Source organism: Panicum virgatum, chromosome 9N (genome assembly GCF_016808335.1).
Source record: "Panicum virgatum strain AP13 chromosome 9N, P.virgatum_v5, whole genome shotgun sequence".
Taxonomy (NCBI): domain Eukaryota; kingdom Viridiplantae; phylum Streptophyta; class Magnoliopsida; order Poales; family Poaceae; genus Panicum; species Panicum virgatum.
This window is the reverse complement of record NC_053153.1, coordinates 65,890,060-65,913,384: the sequence shown is the minus strand read 5'-3', so window position 1 is coordinate 65,913,384 and position 23,325 is coordinate 65,890,060. Positions and strand designations below refer to the sequence as shown.

General features: G+C 44.7%; 2 protein-coding genes across 2 annotated transcripts; one reads left to right on the top strand and one right to left on the bottom strand.

The window, feature by feature from the left end:
• Nucleotides 1-156: 156 nt before the first annotated feature.
• On the top strand, nt 157-5,537 carry LOC120691490 (probable ADP-ribosylation factor GTPase-activating protein AGD14). Its single transcript, XM_039974565.1, has 14 exons — nt 157-613; nt 740-801; nt 1,365-1,452; nt 1,542-1,603; nt 1,683-1,779; nt 2,045-2,434; nt 2,519-3,040; nt 3,576-3,695; nt 3,804-3,944; nt 4,014-4,103; nt 4,218-4,295; nt 4,917-5,037; nt 5,141-5,186; nt 5,274-5,537. Exons 1-14 carry the CDS (start codon nt 512-514, stop codon nt 5,317-5,319), a joined length of 1,965 nt encoding a protein of 654 aa, XP_039830499.1. The 5' UTR covers nt 157-511; the 3' UTR covers nt 5,320-5,537.
• A 16,504-nt stretch (nt 5,538-22,041) lies between these two features.
• Nucleotides 22,042-23,013, bottom strand: LOC120687238 (chaperone protein dnaJ 20, chloroplastic-like). The gene has a single exon (XM_039969227.1). The coding sequence runs from the start codon at nt 22,769-22,771 to the stop codon at nt 22,301-22,303; it is 471 nt and encodes a 156-aa protein (XP_039825161.1). The 5' UTR covers nt 22,772-23,013; the 3' UTR covers nt 22,042-22,300.
• Nucleotides 23,014-23,325: the final 312 nt, after the last annotated feature.

Here is a 23,325-nt window from a genome sequence, read left to right as displayed (position 1 = left end):
GCATGAGCTCGGCGACGGAAGCGGCGACAAGCGCATGGTTCTTTCTTCCACCTCAGTGGTGCAGGTGATGTGGCGGGCGATTCGCCCGTTGCTGTACCTGCTCGTTGCAGCTACACCTACACCAACGTACTACACGTCACACCCTGGCATTATCTCCCCCTCGCCAGTCGCCGGCGAGTCCAGTTCGAAACGAACGCCCCAACGCCGAGCCAGCGGACAGGCCGAACGCCACTCCCCCGCCCGCCTCGCTTCCGCTGCTGCCTGCCTGCTGCTTCCTCCGCTGGAAAAAGAACACGCACGCATTCCGCTGGAATAATCCTGCTCCCTCCGATTTCCCGGCGTCCGCTCTTCACTCGCGGGAATCGCCCGGAGCCCGCTGCGGGATTGCCGGCCGGGGCCTCGCGCTCGATTCCGGGGGGGTGGGAGCAGCGGGCGGCGCGGCAATCCACCAGGCTGAAGCTCTCCGTCCGAAGCCGCTCCCGCAGAGCGCGGCGCGAGGCGAGGCGAGGCGATGGTGGCCGCGTCGAGGAAGGAGGAGGAGAGGAACGAGCGGATCGTGCGGGGGCTCCTCAAGCTGCCGCCCAACCGCAGATGCGTCAACTGCAACGGCCTCGTAAGGGCTCTATCTGTTTCCGTCCTTCTGCGTGGCCCGTGGCTTTGCTTGCTGCTTCTGATCCCCTGGCGGCGCTCGTTGCTTATTACTCAATATCTATGTGGCGTGGCTATGACTCTGATCCAGGGGCCGCAGTACGTGTGCACCAGCTTCTGGACCTTCGTCTGCGTCTCCTGCAGCGGCATCCAGTGAGTGCTGCATTGCCTTCTCCGCTCCTGTCATGGATTGCTTACATGCGTGCTCATCCGTGTCTCTTGTTATTCATAGAGTACCAGCGATGCATTTTAGTTGTAGTAGTCGACCGTTTCAGCGTACTTCGCAAGTTTACAGGGGCTGTGTTTAGATTCAAAATTTCTCTCTCCAAACTTTACTATTTACCTATCACATCAAATCTTTTGCCTCATGAAGCATTAAATATAAGTAAATAAAAAAACTAATTACATAGTTTTGATGTACACGACGAGACGAATCTTTTGAGCCTAGTTAGGTCACGATAGGACAACAATTACCACAAACAAACAAAAAGTGCTACAGTGTGCTACAGTGTCTGATGTGACCCTTTTTACCACCATTTTACGAATCTAAACACAGCCAGGATTGCTCTCATCTGTTACTGCAATAAAAAAACATTAGCTGCTTTGTTAAATCTATCGAATTCACTTTTTGAATAAGGATGGGGTTAGCTAGTTTCATTCGCGCATGCTGGCGTTCTGATCTCTTCTGTCATCCTAACATATCGATGCACTTGTAGTCGTGAGTTCACGCACCGTGTGAAATCCGTGTCCATGTCCACATTCAGCACACAAGAGGTCGAGGCTCTCCAGAAGGGTGGGAACCAGGTGAAGCCATCTGCTGGTTTCGTTCTGCTGTTCGCGGCTAGGGGATGCTCTTTTTGTTCATGTTCTAACTCTTCAATCGATTGATGCAGCGAGCCAGAGAATCGTTCTTGAAGGACTTTGATACCCAGAAAATGAGGCTACCTGATAGCAGGTAAAGAAGAATCCAGTCACTGTTATCTGTTGTGGTAATACATATCAAACACATCTCTGACTAAAACCTATTGTTGCAGCAACATTGGCAATCTTAGGGAATTCATAAAAGCTGTTTATGTGGAGAGAAGGTATGCTGGTGGGAGATTTTCTGAAAGGCCTCCAAGAGATAAACTGGTAAATTTGGTTGGGTCTTAGAAGTCTAGCTCTTATCTGCCTGAAAACTATCCTTTATCACTCTTGGATTTTGACTGTCAGCGGATTCACAAGCCTGTTGCTATATCCGTAGATGTCACTGAATACTTAAGGAGGTGTATCTGTGATTAAAGTTCAATTATGTTTTATTCATTAAGGAAAGTCTTCATATAATGTACCTTTCCTAGAGTATGTGGCAGCAACGCATCCTTCTGAACTCTTAAGTAAACTATACTCAATCTTTCAGAACCAAAAGGCCCATGAAGAAGAACATAGAAGGGCAAGTTCCTACCATTCATTTTCACAGAGCCCACCTTATGATTACCAGTATGAAGAGCAACGCAATGGCAAACAATCCGCATTTCTTAGTAGGAAGCCTGGCTCAGATTGGGGGCTTGATGGGAAGATTTCTGGATTTGCTTACAGTTCACATAGCCTGCATGAGAGAATGTCTGAGGACAGATATGCTGGTGAGAGTTGTGGATCAAGGACTTCCAATTGCTCAGGGTCAAGCATGAGTGATACAGTTAGAACTGCACCACAATCACCTAATTTTCCTGATAATGGGTGTTTCAGCGCCCCTGTTCTACAAGATCAATCAAATCAACAGAGTTCTTATGGACTCACTAGTTCACAGGTGGGTGGAGATGTATTGTCTTCTTGTAAACCATCAACTTTCATTTATTATCGCATTAAATAAATGTTCTACTCTCTCTTTCAGATAACTATGTCAGCAGGAAACATAGATTCAATCTCTCCTAAATTAGGCAAGTCAAGCTTATCTGATTTGATTTTTGAGGATGATAATGTTCAAAGAGCTCCGAAATCCGCCAACCCTGCTGCTCCAAGTTTCATAGCCTTTTCTGATGCTATTAGTGCCCCAAATCAAGATCACGTTAATTCCACAGCTGCTAAGAAACATCAAGTAACTACCTTGGAACAACCTATAGATCTGTTCGCAAATATGCCTACTGAAACTCTGTCAGGTGATATATTGATACCAGCAGCTCCGTCAATAGACAATTCTGGGTGGGCTACATTTGATACACCTCCAGAACAAAAGCAACCTTCAGTCGCTGGGATTTCTTATGTTGCTGCCACCAGCACCAATAAACAGGCTCTGAGTCATGATTTGTTTTCCTTTGAATCAAATGATGAGCCAACATGGTTCCAGAGCTCTAAGGATAACGTTTCGGTTACCAATCAGTCTACTGCTACATCTCCTGATACAGGCAGTTCCCAGGTGAGAAACATTTTCGTTGACCTAGGCTTGCTCTTCCTATATATGTTTTTTTATGTCAACATGTGTTCTCAATAAAATGAAGTTGACGTGTGCTCCTTTCGAAATGTTTGAAATCATTTTTCTTCTTATGAGCAAATGGGTGCCTAACCGGACTGGTTAGGTGGCCTCAGTAGCACTCCTTAGGTCCTCTGAGTTCGACTCATTGTGGAATCGAATTTCAAGCTGGGGTTATAAAACTCCCCTCGCCTTCCTACACGCCAAAGCACATGAAAAATAGGTCCTGGCCCACAACGGCCCGCTCTCACATGGGTTACAGTACGGGCTACGGCACCCCTGTGTAAGGGTGGGACAGGGGTTCAGGGGTTTTCGGGTTTTCTTGGCCTGCGTGAGAGATCTTCTCTTAGAAAATGCCATGGGGGCAGTCTTTCCCACGCAAGTCAAGTTTTTATTTTCTTCTTATGAAGATTTATGCTATTAACTTAGTCTTGTGCTTCAAATCTTATGTTTGAATTTTCAACCTTTTCTTCTACACCAGCCTTGGAGTGTTTTCGATGCTTCCAGTGCTAGCACACAGTACACTGCCAAGGGAGATATATCATTAATGACTTCTAAATTGCAAGTTCCTAAAGGGCTGGTGGATGACAATGTTTCTCAGGTGGTTAAATCATGAATTTCATTAATAAGTGGTTTATTTTCTTGCTGTCAAAAATCTTGTTAGGTTAGTTTTTATTCTAACTCATATTGTGGTTGTTTTTATTTGTAGCTCTGGCATTCATTTGATGATGTTAATGGGGTTGTTTCTCATGATCAACGCTATGCTCAGCCACGAATTGACAACCACAGGAATGTTGTGAACATATCCCTTTCAACCAGCAACCCATTTATGTGCTCTGTAGTTTCAAAGGTACACCTTTTCCTCTCCCTTTTTTATGGTATCAATAAAACAGCACTAAAGATATTTCCTTCCATTTAGGAATCTCATGATGATGATCCCAATGAAGTATTAATGGTGGATGGATTATCACCTAATACATTACTTGCTGCTTCCGCACAGCCATCTGTGGTATCTGCCATTCTTTAAGTGATATGGCTTCTGTAGTTCCTATCCCATTTAGATTTTGGTACATAGTTCCTCTCATGATTGATTTTGGGCTTATAGATTACCTCTTATTTACAGGAAGGAGCCTCTACTGAGCATATGCCACTTAATCCATTTGATCTTCCATTTGACACTCGTTCGGGGACCCCTGATCTGGTATCCTAATGCCATCTTTTTCCTTCCATTGATGGAGTTTTTCTTGGGTTGATCATTTTTTTAACCTTACCTTCAGCTAAGTGGTTTCTCTAGATGGCCCCAGTAGCCAGCAGAATCTAGTTAACTGTAAAATGTGACGCCAATATAGCCTAAAGCATTTCCCTGCTGTATAAGTTAATATTATATATGCTGTGCTGGTAGTCTGCAAATCGATAATGGTCTAGAACACTGTTGATGTATGTTTGCAACAGCTGGAAAGTCATGCCAGTCATGTGACTTCAGCACAAACAACTTATTGTCAAAGGTCTGATAGTATAGAAATTAAGAAAAATAACAACTCAAACATACACCATCATAATTTGTGGTGACTTTTGAAGTCCCTCCAATTTCCAGAGTTGTATTTTACTTGCACCAGTCATGTCTATAGCTGTGACGGGGATCAGATGGTAGTTAGAATAGTTAGAATTGTGTAACTGTAGAAGTTGACTGTATTCCGAAATAGTATTTTTTTTCCTGCAGCCTGTATCCAGTGATGCGCAGCATGGCCAACTTCCAACTTGCCATCAATATCCTGGACTAAAAATTGCTATCCAAGTTCCTGACATGCTCCATCTTTTACAGTTCATGGACATGAGTTCATTGCAAGAGGCCTTGCCTAATCCAGATCTCTCAATTTTCGTCGATGGTTTACCTGAAACATGGTTCTCCAGCAGTTCTTGCGCTTTTGTTCCACCATCACATGGTATGCTTTCCTGGACAGCATATATCAACGATCATCTTTCTAATGTTCACACCAAGGCCACCGGGTATGACACTATGACTGTAACAACATGTGCATGTTTCAGGTGGACTACCGTGCCTTGTCGAGCAGGCCCCGAACTCTCCGCTGCGGTAAATCACTCTACCATACTGCCTGTTTCATTGTGATCCGTCGATCGTTATTCAAGATACTCTCTTAGACCAGCTTTGTTGATTCAGGAACATACCAGTTGGCACTGTATCGATAGGAAACCCTTTTGCATAGATGGTGGGGACAGAGAATGTTCGTGTTGTTTTAGTTCAGTGAGCTTAGAGCTAGGCAGCCAATAGGGCCGCCAGGGTTAAATGGAGGAATATTTAGCAATTATATAAGGTTTCTGCTGGTGCGTGGAATGTGTATATTCTTTGTCCACTTCATGTACTCTATCTAATGAACAGGCTGGTTCCTTGAGATTGTTCCAAACTTCATCAGAGGATGACGCACACCAGAGTTGTTCAGACTACCGGGCGTCCTGGTAACATCTCACTCTCTGATGACTTCAACTCCGCCGCGCCGCGCGCCACTGCAGCCGGCCAGCCAGCCTCCCAGTCAGCCAGGAAATGGTTACTCTGACTTTAATCCCTCTTCATTTAGGTCAAACGCGTGGAGCTACAGTAACTTCGAACGTTTAGTCCCCAAAAATTTCACACGCTACAGTACTTCAAACATTTGACCGCTAATCAAGAGTGTTAAATGTGGATAACTGACAAAACCTATTCCATAACCCCCGGTAAGAAAAGTTTCCTCCTCCAACAGCTGGATATCTTAGATAGAAAAGTTGAATCCACTCTGTTATCACCACAAGAGTTGGAACACAAACCTGTTTTGTCTGCGGAGCTTTCTGGGTTGCTTAGAGTGATAGAAAAGCTGAATCCACTCTGTTATCACCACAAGAGTTGGAACACAAACGTGTTTTGTCTGCGGAGCTTTCTGGGTTGCTTAGAGAAGAGGAACTTTATTGGTTCCAGAGATCTAAAGCTACCAGACTTTTGCAAGGGAACACCAACACGAGATATTTTCAGCTTGTAGCTAATGGTAGACATCGTAAAACTAGGATCTTTCGGCTAGAACAAGATGAGGGGACTATTGTAGGTCATGATAATCTTAAAACTTATATCACTGAATACTATAAAAATCTTTTTGGAGAGCCAGAGCATAATGATTTTTCTCTAAATGAGGACACTAGGGAGGACATTCCTCAGGTGTCTCAATTAGAAAATAAATTTCTCTGTGATGAGTTCTCTGAAAAGGAAATTAGGGATGCATTGTTCCAAATGGAACACAATAAGGCACCTGGTCCGGACGGATTCCCAGCGGAGTTCTACCATTTTTTTTTGGGAAACTATTAAGGCTAACCTGATTCAGCTGTTTGTAGAATTCCACAGGGGTGAGTTGCCTTTACATAGTTTGAACGTTGGTGTGATTACCCTATTACCGAAAAAGGAGGATGCCACCAAAGTGCAACAATACAGGCCAATATGTCTTTTAAATGCTAGCTTCAAAATTTTTACAAAAGTACTCATGAATAGATTATCCGTTGTAGCTCAAAAAATAATAAGACCATCTCAAACAGCTTTCATTCCAGGATGGCACATCCTAGAGGGAGTGGTCATTCTACATGAAACAATTCATGAAATGCATAAGAAAAAGAAAAATGAGGTTATCTTAAAACTTGATTTTGAAAAAGCATGTGACAAGGTGAAATGGCCGTTTCTTCAACAAGTGTTGCAAATGAAAGGCTTTTCAACGAAATGGTGTGCTTGGATTAATCAAGTGATAACCAAAGGTTCGGTAGCCATAAAAGTAAACGATGATGTTGGGCACTACTTCTAAACGAGAAAAGGAGTTAGGCAAGGAGATCCTCTTTCTCCCATACTCTTTAATATTGTTGTTGACATGCTGGCAATATTAATTGAGAGAGCCAAAGAAAACCAGCAGTTCAAGGGAGTAGTCCCGCATTTAATCAATGATGGTCTTTCTATTTTGCAATATGCAGATGACACAATTTTCTTTATGGAACATAATCTTGAACAGGCAAAAAACCTCAAGCTTTTACTATGTGCTTTTGAACAACTGTCTGGCCTTAAGATTAATTTTCATAAAAGCAAATTATTCTGTTTTGGGGAGGCCCAGCTGTCCAAATGGAATATAAACAAATCTTTGGCTGCAGCCAAGGTATGTTTCCGTTTCGATACCTAGGAATACCCATGCATTACAGAAGACTTCAAAATTCAGATTGGAAAGGAGTTGATGAAAGATTCCAAAAATGGTTAAGCGGATGGAAAGGGAAGTTGCTTTCTGCTGGTGGAAAGCTTGTCCTTATTAACTCTGTGCTTAGCAACTTACCGTTGTTTATGATTTTGTTCTTTGAAGTTCCTCGTGAGGTTCTAAAAAAGCTAGATTTCTATAAATCTAGGTTTTTTTTGGCAAAGTAACGAACATAAAAAAAAGTATAGGCTGACAAGATGGAGTGTCCTTTGCTGCTCAAAAGACCAAGGGTGTTTGGGAATCTTAAATCTAGATGCACAAAATAAATGTTTGCTAAGCAAATGGCTTTTTAAGCTAATAAATGAAAAGGGGTGTGGCAAACTCTGCTTAGGAGGAAATACCTTCGGTTCAGATCTCTTACTCAGGTTGAACACTTGTGTGGAGATTCACATTTTTGGTCGGGTCTCATGAGTGTCAAATCTGAGTTCATGAGATGGGGCAAATTTAAGTTGGGTAATGGGTCTCAGATCAGATTCTGGGAAGACTCCTGGCTTGATAATGAACCTCTTAAAAATCAATACCCGACCCTGTATAACATTGCCAGGAAAAAATCTGTGTTAGTCAGCCATGTTCTAACCTCGACTCCACTAAGTGTTTCTTTTCATAGATCTCTAGTGGCTAACAACTTACTCTTGTGGCACCAACTGGTGGCTAGAGTAATGGATATTCAGCTACAAGATCAAAGTGACACTTTTATGTGGTCCCTGCTTCAGAATGGGGTTTTTAGTGCAATCTATGGATAGGGCAATAACAACCACTAATATAATACCTCATAATCATATTATCTGAAAACTTAAATTGCTTCTCAAGATTAAGATTTTTATGTAGTACTTGATTAAAGGGGTTACTCTCACTAAAGATAATTTAGCTAGATGGCGATGGAAAGGGAGTTTAAAATGTTGTTACTGTAATCTTAATGAAACAATACAACACCTTTTTTTCGATTGCCACAACGCTAAATTCTTATGGAGACTGATAAGTGTTGTTTTTAATTTACCTATGCCGTTAAATGTGAATCATATGTTCACTTACTGGTTGAATGGGCTGAGAAAACAACATAAATATCAGGCCTTAGTGGGAGCATGTGCAATCTTATGAGCAATCTGGCTAACTCGAAATGACATTACTTTTAACTGTGCGTGAGTTTCTTCGTCTCTGCAGGTGCTGTTCAGAGGAACTTATTGGATCCGGTTTTGGGCGTTGCTGCAAAAAGAAGAGGAAAGACCGTTGGTGTTAGAGGGGTGTCGCGCACTTGAGTGTTCTGCCATGGAAATCTTCGCTTCGAATGGATGGCCTTTCATTAATCGGATTGCTTATGTCTAAGCATTTTTAGTCTCTTTTATTTCTGCTACTCTGTCTTGTTTCGCTCGGACGCTTGTTGCTGTGTGGATTGTAGTTTTGAACAGCTATATGTATCAATCGATACAGAAGCTGGAATATGTTTAATATATATTCCCAATTCTAAAAAAATAACCCTCAGGTGAAATCGCGAGATGAATCTAATGAATCTAATTATGTAATGATTACACAATGTCGTGCTACGGTAAACAACCTCTAATAACAGATTAATTAGGTTTAATAGATTCGCCTCGCGATTTTCCGTTCATCCATGTAATTAGTATTATAACTAAACTATATTTAATATTCGTAATTAGTGTTGAAAAAAGTGCTAAAAAAATTTGTCTAAAAAATTTTGCTAACTAAACGAGCTAATGTCAACTCATCCGTCCGGAACCCCATGCGCCGCGCCTGCGCTTGGGTCGTACAGCAGTGGCCTCCCGCGCCATCTTGATCGTCCACTTTCAGTACAACGCGGTGTATGTCTGGGCTCCCATGTTAGCGGAGGGGAGGGGACGGATAGGAATCAGTGCTTTAGGTACAGATACAGATTACGTACAGATACAGATTATTGAATACATACAGCAATTGATCTGATCTGATATGGGGGTAAAGGGCTTTAATTTTTTGTCTAGATAATGTAAAGGCCGGGCCTTAAAAAAATAGGACTCTAATCTTATTCTGCCTGCTGGCCAGTGTGGATGGGATCAGATGCGGCATCGCCGCCGGTGAGCATGCACTTGTTTGAATTCAAGAGCTAAATTTTAGATCATATTATATAAGAATTTTTTTTAGTATTTATAAGTATTATATGAAATCTAATTACAAAAACTGAAGAACCTCAACGCTAAACTGCAAGATGAATTTAATGAAGTATAGTAATCTATGATTAGTGGATAGTTACTGTAACATCATTGTAGTAAATTATGGATTAATTTGGCTCATTAGATTCATCTTGCGAATTAGCACTCATCTGTAAAAAAAGATTTTATAAATGGATTAATTCCTTTTTACGTGAAAAGAGTAAAAAAATCCATGAAAATAAACAGGGTAGACACTCCACGATTCAAAGAATTTGCTTGCAGCGGATATAGCGGATACAAGAACGCTCTGGAAGCGCCAAACAAGAAAGAGGGAGAATACAGTACCTATAGGCACCGACGCTACGACACCACCCCTATGGCCTACCGGACTGCTGCGCGGCGGCCCAGCGCATCCGGCTCCCCAAGTTTTTTTATTTTACACACTACAACTTAAATAATCACAACACACTTAGAACATCTTTCTTTACTTAAACCTGGTCGCGCTCGCGGCCAGGGAAAGGGGCCACGTGGGCTCCGAAAACACCGGCCGTCGGATCGCGATCCGATGGTCAGGAATAGATAGGGATGTAAATTTTGTAAAAAAAAAACCCCGAGCTTTGTTAAAATGAACATGGAGTCCATCAATTTAACGGAAAACCCCTCGGACTTCGTGGAGCCTTACTTTACAAAAAAAACCCTGAACTTTTAGTAATCGTGCCATACTCCGTGAATTTTGTAAAAAAAACCCTAGACTTTGTTAAAATGATTCTGAAGTCCATCAATTTTATGAAAACCCCCTTGAACTTTTCAGTAATCGACCGGTACTCCGTCGACACCAAATATACCAAATAACCCCCGCAGTCTACCAATTTTACGAAAATCCCCCCGGACTTTTTGCAGTTCAATTTTTTAAAATAAACCTAAACTGGAGGGCATATTTCTGCGCGGCAACGCCGCGCAATGTTCTAGTATATTATGGCTGGCGACGAGCCGGCGGAATCGTATGTGGAGCAGTGAGAAGAGAGGAGAGAGAATGGAGCGAGCAATTTGCAGAACGCCAGCTTTGAGCGGGCGACTAGCGATCTTCCTGCTTCTATTGGTTCAGAGGGACGATGAGCATTAAATGGCACAAGGAACGGATGAATAAAGAAAACAAAAGTTATCTTGGATGGATGATGTGGCACTGCTATACGCCGGCAGCGGGCGAAATCTATTAATCTTGCTCTTATCCTTACGAACTCAAACTCTACCCTTATAAGTATCTTTTAAAACTGCACTGACAAATTCTTGAGATTGATAAAATTACCGCACTCACCTCTATGAATGGATTAACATAAATCCTAACTCTATTAGCATCTTCCGACAAATTATAAAAATTGATAAAGTAACTATATGCGTTCGACGTTGATCGGAACATCGCCTACTACTGAAAGCATAACGTCCTTGGTTAAATTCTAAAATATTTGTTCTCATATGGAGTCGAACCTATAAATAGAGATGTTACTATGACTCTTGGAACCATTAGATTGGAGGCCCTTTCGACCAAGTGATCTTGATCTTTTCTTTTGAATATAAAAGTAATCTTGATCTAGTATAGATGTTTTACTGCTGGTTGGCAAGGGCCTCGTTTGGTTTCATTCTTGTACTCCTAGAATACGTTTTTTTAAAGAGAATTTTGCATGCATGGAGTACTAAATGAAGTCTATTTGCAAAAAATTTTTAGGGATAAGTGCAACTTTTCGCGACGAATCTAACGACGGTAATTAATTGATGATCGGCTATAGTAGTGCTACAGTAACCATCATCAAATCGCGCGGTCAAATGCCTCATTAGATTCTTCAGGGTTCCTAGCGCAGGAGTTTTGGAGTTGGTTTTATAAAGTGTCTTTGTTTAACACCGTAACTAACAGTCAAAATGTTACTATTTCCTAGAATGGCCATAACCAAACAAGGCCAATCTTTGCTTGGTTTGTGCCGCGTGGTTTGCTTGGAATTGTTCTCCGCTCGATGTGTGTCGTGGTGTGGAAAACCATAGCCGGGTGGCGGAATGCACCCGCCTAATCCTAAGTGTAGGGTGTGCTTGGGGCAGTCAAGGAATGCTCGATCTAGAGGTGTAAGAACACGGAAGCATACAAGGATTTAGAGTGGTTCGGGCCGCCGGAGCGTAATATCCTACGTCCACTGTGTGATGTATTGCTTGGGCTTGTGTGCAAACTGGGGGAGGAGCTATGACTGTCTCTGCATATGTTAAAAATTGTAGAACCTCCTCTTCTACTGTGCGTGCTCTCCCTTTTATAAGCCCAAGGGGAGCAGTACACTGAGCGGGACCCCGACAGGTGGGCCCGGCGATGTATTATAAACTACACTTTGACTTTCAATGCCTCAGATCCGGAGATCTTGTCGTCGGCTTCCGTGCGTAGCTTCTGAACAGGGATGGTCTTGAGCTGTCCTGTCGAAGTAGAGTTTAGCCTCTGGAGCCGCGCGTCGAGGTCATGATGAAGCGCCGAACTACTGACTCAGTCCGCTGTAACAGCGTGCACTGTTACTCCAGTTAGTAGCTAGTCATCATGACTCGTCGTCCAAGCGGGGAGCGGAGGACCGAAGGCCGGCCCTGTGGGACACGTGGCGGCGCCGGACCCTGGGGTCGGCGGCCGCGCCCACAGGGGCTTGCGAGGGCTCCGGACTCCTATCCAAATAGGGTGCTGAGTCCGGGTCCTTTGGCTGGCTCGATGACTCAGGCCTCCTGGAGGTCCGGCTTCCACTTGTAGAGGCCCAGGTCCGGCCCGCGGAGATTCGGGACCTGCCCGCGGGGGTCCGGACCCGTGGTCCGTGGTTGCCGCTCCTGAGCGCGTTCGTCCTTGTCTTGTAGGAGACGGTACTCTTGTCTGAGTGTTCAGACAATCTGCCTTCAGTGGATGGTTTGGCGCACGCCATCGACATGAGAGGGGGAAGTTGATGTTGGTGATATGCCCAAGAGCCCATCATCACAATACAGTTTAAAGGCCCAAGTGGATATTGATCCAAGAGGGATTAGGGTTACTAATGGGCCTATGAGATAGAAGCCCATTAGTACGCCCTATATATATGAGGGAGGGGCTAGGGGGGCGAGGACCTGAGCCGCGCCACCTCCCTAGCCGCCGCCCCTCCCTCTCTCTCGGCCGCCGCCCTTGCTGTGCGTGCGGTGCTAGCACACCGACGCCCGGCGTTTCATCCCCGTACGTGTGGACTCCGTGGAGGCGCTGCTGCGACTGCTGCGCTGATCGGCTGCTGGGATCAAGTACGAGGAGCTCGGTTCGTGGGACGTGATCGACTACTTCCTCTACATCGACGCGCGACTTCTTCCGCTGTGCTGCGCGTCTAGTGGTAACGATCTATGATCTTCTACTCGCAAGTATCTTGGGTTTATTCTGTAGTAATGCTAGCGTAGCCTACCCGTTTCCCTACAGTGGTACCAGAGCCATCTTGCGTAGTTTTTGGTCTAGATCTTTTGCATATAGGTGATATGTTGTTGTAGTAGATTGGATCTATTACTTTTGCACGGTTTGATTAGATCAATTGGTCATAAGGGGTTAAAACTGGAGCGAGTTGATTGCGCGGCATGTGATAAAAGATTAGTTTGTGTTCTTTCTCTGTTATGCATACGACATGTCCCTACCGGCTGGAATCACCATCGGGACTAACTGTGTGCATAGTCAGCAGATTGAACCAACAGATCAAGGTCATGTGTAGATGCAGTCTTCTCAAGTGCAAAGTTTGCACGGTCAAGGTGATTGACCTAGTGAAAATTGAGGCATTATGAATGGCTCGGATTTGAGGTGATGCGATCACTCTGATGAGATTTTCATAGGGATTCCATAGATGCGATCTGTGTAATCACCAGCGGGACCGCCGTTGCTTTCTCGCTGTAGCGGCTTCCCAAGCGCTACTTTGGTAGAACACGTCGTACGCCTAACTTGTTTTTGCAGGGTGTGATGTGAATGGTATGGCCTCAATGTCATGTGATGATGTATGTGATGATTTGTGCGGCCTGCGTGTCGCAAGTTAACACAACCGGGTTGAGGTTGCACCATTATTGTATAACGACCTGCGTGTCGACTTGTGATGTTTGAATCCTCATGTAATTATTTCACTAGCTATTAGATGTAGTAGCTTAGTATCTTTTCATGGAGGTTTCAATCATGATGGCGATGATGATCACCACAAGACAGGACTGATGGCAATGGAGGTCACCTTGGAGCCATGGCGATGGAGCCCATTGTGATGCAAGAGGCCATACTATTCACAATATAATATGATTATATGCCTGTGATATTTATTTTCCTGTCATACTATTCTTTCATGCTTTTACATATGGTGGATGCTTTAATCATGATAGAATAGCTTCCCTCAGAAAAGTTTGAGTTTTTGATGCCTTTTACCAATAGCTGCACCTATAAATTTTGATCGTTGTGTGGTAGGTTTACCAAAGTAGAGTACCCTCAGCTATCACTTTTGTATAGGGTGGATGTCGGACATTCACAAGCATAGTATTGGTTTACTCAGCAAAGCTATCAAAACAGTTTTGGGCTTTAAGGCATAGGGTTGGGGCCGGGGCATTGGATGCCACCCAACAAACAAGAGTCGCATAGAGATGTGATTAGTAATTTGTTACTTACCTGTATCACTACTTTTCTAGCCGTGATGCTAAAGCTCACTAGAATTTTAGTGATTATGGATCTTGAACTACTATATGTCATTAGAGGGAAGATGACTTTGATATAGTAGGTTGTCTTTTGTTAAATCAGTTAATGAAAGTCTTTACATAAACTTAGTGCTGAAATCTTGCTTTACTTTAATGTTGTAGATCATGTCTGCCAGTAACAATTCCGCTTTCAATTTGCGTTCTGTTCTTGAGAAAGAAAAATTGAATGGAACAAACTTTATTGATTGGTACCGCAATCTGAGAATTGTTCTCAGACAAGAGAAAAAGGAGTATGTTCTTGAGCAGCCATATCCTGATGATCTCCCTGACAATGCAACTGTTGCTGATCGCAGAGCTTATGAGAAGCACTGCAATGACTCACTTGATGTCAGCTGTCTGATGCTCGCCACCATGTCCCCTGATCTGCAGAAGCAGTATGAGCATGCAGATGCTCATACCATGATCGAGGGGCTGCGTGGGATGTTTCAGAACCAAGCCAGGACTGAGAGGTTCAATATCTCAAAGTCCTTGTTTGCGTGCAAGCTGGCAGAAGGTAGCCCAGTCAGTCCTCATGTGATCAAAATGATTGGTTACATTGAGACTTTGGATAGACTTGGTTCTGAACTTCACCAAGACTTGGCTACTGATGTTATTCTCCAGTCGCTCCCGGCGAGCTATGAGCCTTTTATCATGAACTTTTAGATGAATGGCTTGGATAAAACATTGAGTGAGTTGCATGGGATGCTAAAAACAGCAGAGGAGAGCATTAAGAAGAATCCCAATCATGTGATGATGATTCAGAAGGGGAACAAAAAGAGGAAGCGTTGGACGCCTCCTAATCCCAAAGGTAAAGGCAAGGAAAAGAGTTCCGGTGGTGAGTCCTCGGGCTCTAAGCTAAAGCCAACACCTAAGGCCAAATCTGGCCCTACTTCTGAAGATGAATGCTTCCACTGTCATGAAAAGGGACATTGGTCTAGGAACTGCAAGAAGTACTTGGAAGAAAAGAAGAAGAAGAAGGGAAGTGAGACTTCCACTTCAGGTATAAAGTTATAGAAATAAATATTGCATTATCTTCTAGTGAATCATGGGTATTTGATACTGGATCGATGATTCACACTTGCAAATCGTTGCAGGGTCTAAGTGAGACTAGAAGATTTGCAAGAGGCGAGTTGGACGTTCGGGTCGGCAATGGCGCAAAGGTTGCGGTGTTGGCGGTCGGCACCTACCACTTGTCTCTACCCTCCGGATTAGTTTTGGAATTAAATAATTGTTATTGCATTCCTGCTTTGAGCAAGAACATTATTTCTTCTTCATGTTTGGAAGAAGTTGGTGATTTTAAGATTGTAATTGAGAACAAACGTTGTTCTATCTTTTGCAATGGTATTTTTTATGCTCATTGTCCATTGGTGAATGGATTATATGTTCTTGATCTTGAGGATAAATCTGTCTGTAACATTAATACTAAGAGGCTTAGACCAAATGATTTGAATCCCACTTTTATTTGGCATTGTCGCTTAGGTCATATAAATGAGAAGCGCATTGAACAACTCCAAAAAGATGGATTGTTAAGCTCATTTGATTTTGAATCATTTGACACATGTGAGTCTTGTTTGCTTGGAAAGATGACCAAAGCGCCTTTCACTGGTCAGAGTGAGAGGGCGAGTGACTTGTTGGGACTTGTACATACTGATGTATGTGGACCAATGAGCTCAATAGCCAGAGGTGGTTTTCAGTACTTAATTACTTTCACTGATGACTTTAGTAGATATGGCTATATCTACTTAATGAGGCACAAGTCTGAATCGTTTGAAAAGTTCAAAGAATTTCAGAATGAAGTACAAAATCAATTAGGCAAGACAATTAAATTTCTGCGATCTGATCGTGGAGGAGAATATTTGAGCCTTGAATTTGGTGATCATTTGAAGCAATGTGGAATTATTCTGCAGCTAACTCCGCCCGGAACGCCTCAATGGAATGGGGTATCCGAACGGAGGAACCGAACCTTGTTGGACATGGTTAGGTCCATGATGAGCCAAGCTGATGTTCCATTGTCATTTTGGGGTTATGCTCTTGAAACTGCTGCGTTCACACTGAATAGGGTTCCAAGTAAGTCTGTTGAGAAGACACCATATGAGATATGGACTGGGAAGCGTCCCGGATTATCTTTTCTCAAAGTTTGGGGATGTGAGGCTTATGTCAAACGTTTGATGTCAGATAAGCTCACTCCAAAGTCAGACAAATGTTTCTTTGTGGGGTATCCTAGGGAAACCAAAGGATATTATTTTTACAATAAGGCGGAAGGCAAAGTGTTTGTCGCTCGCAATGGTGTTTTCTTAGAAAAGGAGTTTCTCTCAAAAGGATTTAGTGGGAGCAAGGTGCAACTTGAAGAAATTCAGGAAACACCCGAAACTGTTTCAGCACCCACTGAAGATCCACGGGATGTGCAAGATGTTGCACAACCCGTAGTTGAGGCACCAGCCCCACGAAGGTCTATAAGGGCACGTCGCGCTACTGACAAGCTCAACCTCCTTATTACGGAGGAGCGCCATGTATTATTGATGGAAAATGATGAGCCCTTGGCCTACAAAGAAGCAATGATGTGACCCGACTCCGACAAATGGCTTGAAGCCATGGAATCCGAGTTAAAATCCATGCATGATAATCAAGTTTGGAACTTGGTCGATCAGATTGACAGTGTAAGACCTGTCGACTGTAAGTGGATTTTTAAGAAAAAATTAGATATGGATGGAAATGTTCACATCTATAAGGCACGATTGGTGGCGAAAGGTTTCCGACAAATTCAAGGTGTTGACTATGAGGAAACCTTTTCGCCCGTCGCAATACTAAAGTCTGTTCGGATTCTCCTAGCAATTGCCGCATATTATGACTATGAGATATGGCAAATGGATGTCAAAACCGCTTTCCTTAATGGACATCTAAGTGAGGATGTGTATATGACACAACCTGAAGGTTTTGTCGATCCTAAAAATGCTGGGAATATATGTAAGCTTCAGAGGTCCATCTATGGATTGAAGCAAGCATCTCGGAGTTGGAATATTTGTTTTGATGAAGTAGTCAAAGGGTTTGGCTTCATCAAGAATGAAGATGAGCCTTGTGTTTACAAAAAGGCTAGTGGGAGCGCACTTGTGTTTCTGGTCCTATATGTGGATGACATATTACTGATCGGAAATGATATTCCAATGCTTGAAGCCGTTAAAACCTCATTGAAAAAGAGTTTTTCGATGAAGGATTTAGGAGAGGCGGCTTATATTCTGGGTATTAGGATCTATAGAGATAGATCAAAAAGGCTAATTGGATTGAGCCAAGACACGTACATTGACAAGATACTGAATCGGTTCAATATGCAAGATTCCAAAAAAGGTTTCTTGCCAATGTCACATGGCATTACTCTAAGCAAGAGTCAATGTGCTACGACACCTGATGAGCAAAAGAGGATGAGTACGATTCCTTATGCTTCAGCCATAGGGTCGATCATGTATGCTATGCTTTGCACGCGCCCAGATGTTTTCTTTGCTCTAAGTGTTACGAGCAGGTATCAGTCAGATTTCGGTGAACCTCACTGGACAATTGTAAAGAGTATCCTTAAGTACTTGAGAAGAACTAAGGATATGTTCCTAATATTTGGAGGCGAAGATGAGCTCCTTGTAAAGGGTTACACCGATGCTAGTTTTCAAACAGACAAAGATGACTCCAAATCGCAATCCGGTTTTGTTTTCTGCCTCAATGGTGGGGCAGTGAGCTGGAAGAGTTCCAAGCAAGATACGGTGGCTGATTCGACGACAGAGGCCGAGTATATTGCAGCTTCCGAAGCTGCAAAAGAAGCTGTTTGGATCAGAAAGTTTGTTTCTGACTTGGGTGTTGTTCCTAGTGCGTCCAGTCCAGTGGACCTCTATTGTGATAATAGTGGTGCCGTTGCACTAGCAAAGGAGCCTAGAACAACTAAGAAGTCCAGACATATACTGCGAAAGTATCACCTCATCCGTAACTTTGTTGAGAGAGGTGATGTGAAGGTTTTCAAGGTGCACACGGATTCAAACGTTGCTGATCCGTTGACGAAACCTCTCGCACAATCAAAGCATGAGGCGTACATGAGATCTATGGGTATTAGATACTTACATCAGTGATTCTAGTGTGCGTGGGAGATTTTGTGTCATGAGTATGTTTATGTAATGATAAATAATTGTTATTTGTTCCATGGATGATTATTTTACATTGATTATCAAGTATGTGACTTGTTCGTGAAACTCTTTGTTGAAAATGATATGATTCTAAATTATCCCTAGTTTATGTCGTTGTGTGGGACAACAACGACATTGAGACTAGCACATGCATTAATTGATGATCATGTTTCACGGATCATGGATATGGAGATATCGGATTAATGATGTGGACACATGTTGGTGAACATGGTGTTGGATTGACCCACTCCAAGACAATGTTGGGATTGTTATTTTGTATGTGCCATCAGTTGTTCTTGAGTGTTATACCTACTGAATCCTTAGACCTGAGATCGCCATTGTTTCTCACTGTGTGTAGTGGTGCATCTTGGGGTTGCTAAACGCTACTCCGTGACTGGGTAGTTACAAAAGCAGCTTACAGGTATGTCATGAAACATGGAATGGGATGTGAGCGGATCAAGATGGAATTTGCCCCTCCTAGATAACGGGAGAGATATCTCTGGGCCCCTCGAGATAGTTGGATTTGAAAGTGCATGGCCATGCCAAAGTGATTAAAGAGTTAATCATGATGACTAAAAGTTAGTTATGAATAGAATTCACTATTAGATCGAGAGAATGGTCGAGCTATCACAAAGGTGGCACGCATCTCGCTTTGAGCTTGACTGGTATCGTGTGGCAAAGGGATCGGTGTATGAGTATATCTATGGTTCGGCCGATATGATCTTTATGTGTATTTGTGAGTCACTATGCCCTGCTAGGTGCCGCTATTGACTTGTGATTCGGAAATGATTTCCGATCACGACCACCTACACATGAACCTAACGGGTCACACACTTAAGGGGTTTGGAATGTTGGAAAGCTTGCATGTATGATTGTCTCTAGTGCAAGTGGGAGATTGTTGGTGATATGCCCAAGAGCCCATCATCACAATACGGTTTAAAGGCCCAAGTGGATATTGATCCAAGAGGGATTAGGGTTACTAATGGGCCTATGAGATATAAGCCCATTAGGACGCCCTATATATATGAGGGAGGGGCTAGGGGGGCGAGGACCTGAGCCGCGCCACCTCCCTAGCCGCCGCCCCTCCCTCTCTCTCGGCCGCCGCCCTTGCCGTGCGTGCGGTGCTAGCACACCGACGCCCAGCGTTTCATCCCCGTACGTGTGGACTCCGTGGAGGCGCTGCTGCGACTGCTGCGCTGATCGGCTGCTGGGATCAAGTACGAAGAGCTCGGTTCGTGGGACGTGATCGACTACTTCCTCTACATCGACGCGCGACTTCTTCCGCTGCGCTGCGCGTCTAGTGGTAACGATCTATGATCATCTACTCGCAAGTATCTTGGGTTTATGCGGTAGTAATGCTAGCGTAGCCTACCCGTTTCCCTACAGTTGAAAGCGCTGTCTGGTGAATCCACGCCGGCGGTTAGCGTCGTACGAGAAAGCCATGTCCAGCAGCTGCAAAGGAGGGACAAACTTTTTTTAAAAAAAATGGCAACTGAGCTGGGGTTTATGAAAATATTTAGAAGTTCTTCAAAAGTTTTTGGATCGCAAGTATTAACCGCAATTCAGATATTGAGATTTTAGTAATAACTAATTAGATCGCGATTAATAATTCGATCCAAATCAGAAGAATTTAGCAAATATCAAAAGAGGCTATTTTGCAAAATTACTCCCCTCTCCACCGCTGATAGCCGATGGCCGATGGCGAGCCAGCAGGGCCTCCCACCGCTCGTTGCTCTACCTAGCTACGGATGGAGAGAACCTTCAGCTCGTTGAGATTTGGGTTTTACTTTGACGAGGGTCGAGCTCGGCTCACCCGTGTGACCGGCCCAAGTATACCACCAACAATCGACACGTCTAGGAATTTTGGAGACGAAGTATAATCTAGAGACGAAGCGGACACCACAAAACTAAATTCAAGTTCAAACCCAACTACGGAAAGTAGAAATCTCCATTCCTACACTAATTCGGCTTTTTTCTTGTCTCCGGACCTGTGAAAACCCCCCTCATGGTCTTCACGGCTTCTACTGCGGAGGGCACTAGCGACAGGAGGCCACACTGGACGGTCGCCGCCAAGGCTGCCACCGTGCAGAGCTCCCCCATTGGATCCTTCAGCGCGCAGATCTCCCCCCTTGAGCTGCCAAGCCGTAGTGTCTGATCGCATCGTCGTAGGCTTTGTGGCTGGAGAGTCCATGGCAATGGCAACCTCCCCGAGGATCCATTGCTGCACTCAAATCTACCAGAATACCAGATGATGTGATGTGGATTCCGGAGCTAATGCCTCACCCAAATGGGGGCAACCAAAACGAATTGTCTAATGCCTGTTGACGATCAGAAATTGGATGTCATTATTATCATTTTTTCCTAGCAATGTCAACACTGAAAGAAAAAAAATCATGAAAAGTTGCAACTCAATCATATAACAGCACAATTGGTGTCCTAATGGCACTTGGAAGTCGCACAAATTTCCAGATTTATAGTACTAGTAGTTAGAATTAGAATGGTTAGAAGTTGACTGTATGCTAGAATATTCTTTCATAGATAAAACCGTTACAGCCAATTGATGCCGAACTAATCGTAACCAGTCAACTCAATCATTATACTTGTTTACTTGGCGACTTAGAAGTTAGAACTAATGGTAACCATACTTTAACATTCGATCCTACTCCTGCAGTCCAATCCAGTATTGGCCAGTATGGCCGACTTGGCATCAATATCCTGAACTACACTTGCTATCAGTCAAATTCCTGACATGCTCCATCTTTTGCAGTTCGTGGCCGTAACGTCATTGCAAGGGGCCTTGTCTATTTCAGATTTGCCAGCTTTCCATGATGGTTTACCTGAAACATTATCACCAGCAGCTGGTGTGCTTATGTTCTATCAGCATCTTATGGTACTCCCTCTGTCCCTTTTTAAGTGTCGCTGTTGGTGTGCGTGCCACGAGTTTGACTCGATTTGTATAAAAAACGTGCAACAGTTGTATCTCCAAATAAATTTATTAAAAACTAGATTAAAAGATCTATCTAATGATATTAATTATGTATCATAAATATTAATATCTTTTTATATAAAATTAATCAAAATTATTTCTCGGAAAGCGAAAGCGACAGTTATTTAGGGACGGAGGGTAGTATATGTGATTTCCTGGACTATCAGCGATTATCTTTCTACGTGCTGTTCACACCGAACCCACTAACACCATGTGCATGTTCAGCAGGCTCCGAACTCCCCGCTGCGGTAAGGGGCTGATTGGTTGGGTGAATCAGCCCCATCCAAGTTCTCAGGATGCAATATTCATTTGATTGGTTGCTTGCACGGGCACTAGAGCTTGGCTCGCCGGATGCAAAATGCACTCGCTGGCCTGGCTCGGCGGAAACGGAAAACATTTTGCAAGTCTGCTTCAACATTAGCTGCTTGATAGCGATGGTGGGAAGACCGATACAACCAACCATAACAATTTCTTTACTGAGCCAGGTTACGTGCACATAGGTAACCAAACAAGACAATTTTGCATGTAGTAAGACTGGCTCGCGTGAGCTTGATTCCCTGATGCGATGCAAGCCAAGCTCGTACGAGCAACCAATCAGGCCCTAAATTACCCGGCGTCTCGGCCCTGCTGCCTGCTTCAGTACCATCCATCACTCATTATTCAGGCTACTCAGTCACTTGAGTTCAGCTTTGTTGATCCAGAAAAATATCTGTTGGCACGGTATCGACCGGAAATCATTTTGCATAGACAGTGGTGACAGGAAACATTTATCAAAAAAAAAACGAGTGGTGAACCGGTGACAGGAAACGGTCGTGTTGTTTTGATTCGGTGATCGCATTTCGTAAGAACCCGGATGAAGCAATGGTATTTGATAGCGCCTCCAGGGTTACAATGGAGTATTTGATAGCGCCTCCAAGGTTACAATGGGTCTGCTACGCGGCGGCCCGGCGCATCCTGCTGCCCCACGTCTCCCGGCCGCGCCGCTCCGCCGCGCGCCACTGCAGCCCGGCCAGCTGCGACTCCCAGTCGGCGAACCCCGCGCGCCGCGCCGCGCGGTAGCCCGCGTCGCCGAAGCCGAAGCCGCCGCAGCGGAGCTGGATGTCGTAGCCGCGCCTGCGCTCCGGGTCGGACAGCACCTCGTAGGCCTCCCGCGCCGCCATGAAGCGGTCGGCGCCGCCGGGGCACGCGTCCGGGTGCCACCGCCGCGCCGCGCGCCGGTACGCCGCCTTGATCTCCTCGGGCCCCGCCGTCTCCTCCACCGCCAGCACCTCGTACATCGTCGCCTTCGACGCCGGCGCGGCCACCGCCGCCGCGGCGGCCACCCGCACCCGCGCCCGCCGCTGGCCCCTGGCCCCGGCGAAGTAGCAGCCCGAGCCCACGGGCCTCGCGCACACCGAGCTCATCCTCCTCCTGTCCTTCCGCTGCCGCTGCCGCTGCCGGGAGCTCAGGCCGATCGATCAGAGACGACCAAGAAAGTGATGGGCAGCAACTCGTAAGCTCGCTACGGATGAAGCGAAAAGCAAGTCGCGTCTCTCGCTGGCTCTGCAACCGTGGCGACGAAAGGCCGCGGACCTGCCGGTTATATAGCGCGCGCGAGCGCGTCAGCACGAAGGTCGGAGACCTTCTCTTTTCTGGAAGGGGCGGAGGCGGAAGGGATAAGCCAGGGGCGCCCCCGCCCACGTGACGCGGGTTATTAAGTACTACTAGCGCGCCAAGATTTCGCGACCTGCCGTGCGTAGTGGCCCCACATGGGGGACCGCGCAATACTGTTCAAAGTGGACCCATACTGTTCACGGTGGGGCCCACGTCAGGGCCCACACAACACTGTTTATAGTGGACCCATACTGTTCACAGTGGGCCACAGTACTGTAGATCCTAATTAAGTACTACTAACGCGCCAAGATTTCGCGACCTGCCGAGCGTACTAGCCCCACGCGGGACCCACACAATACTGTTC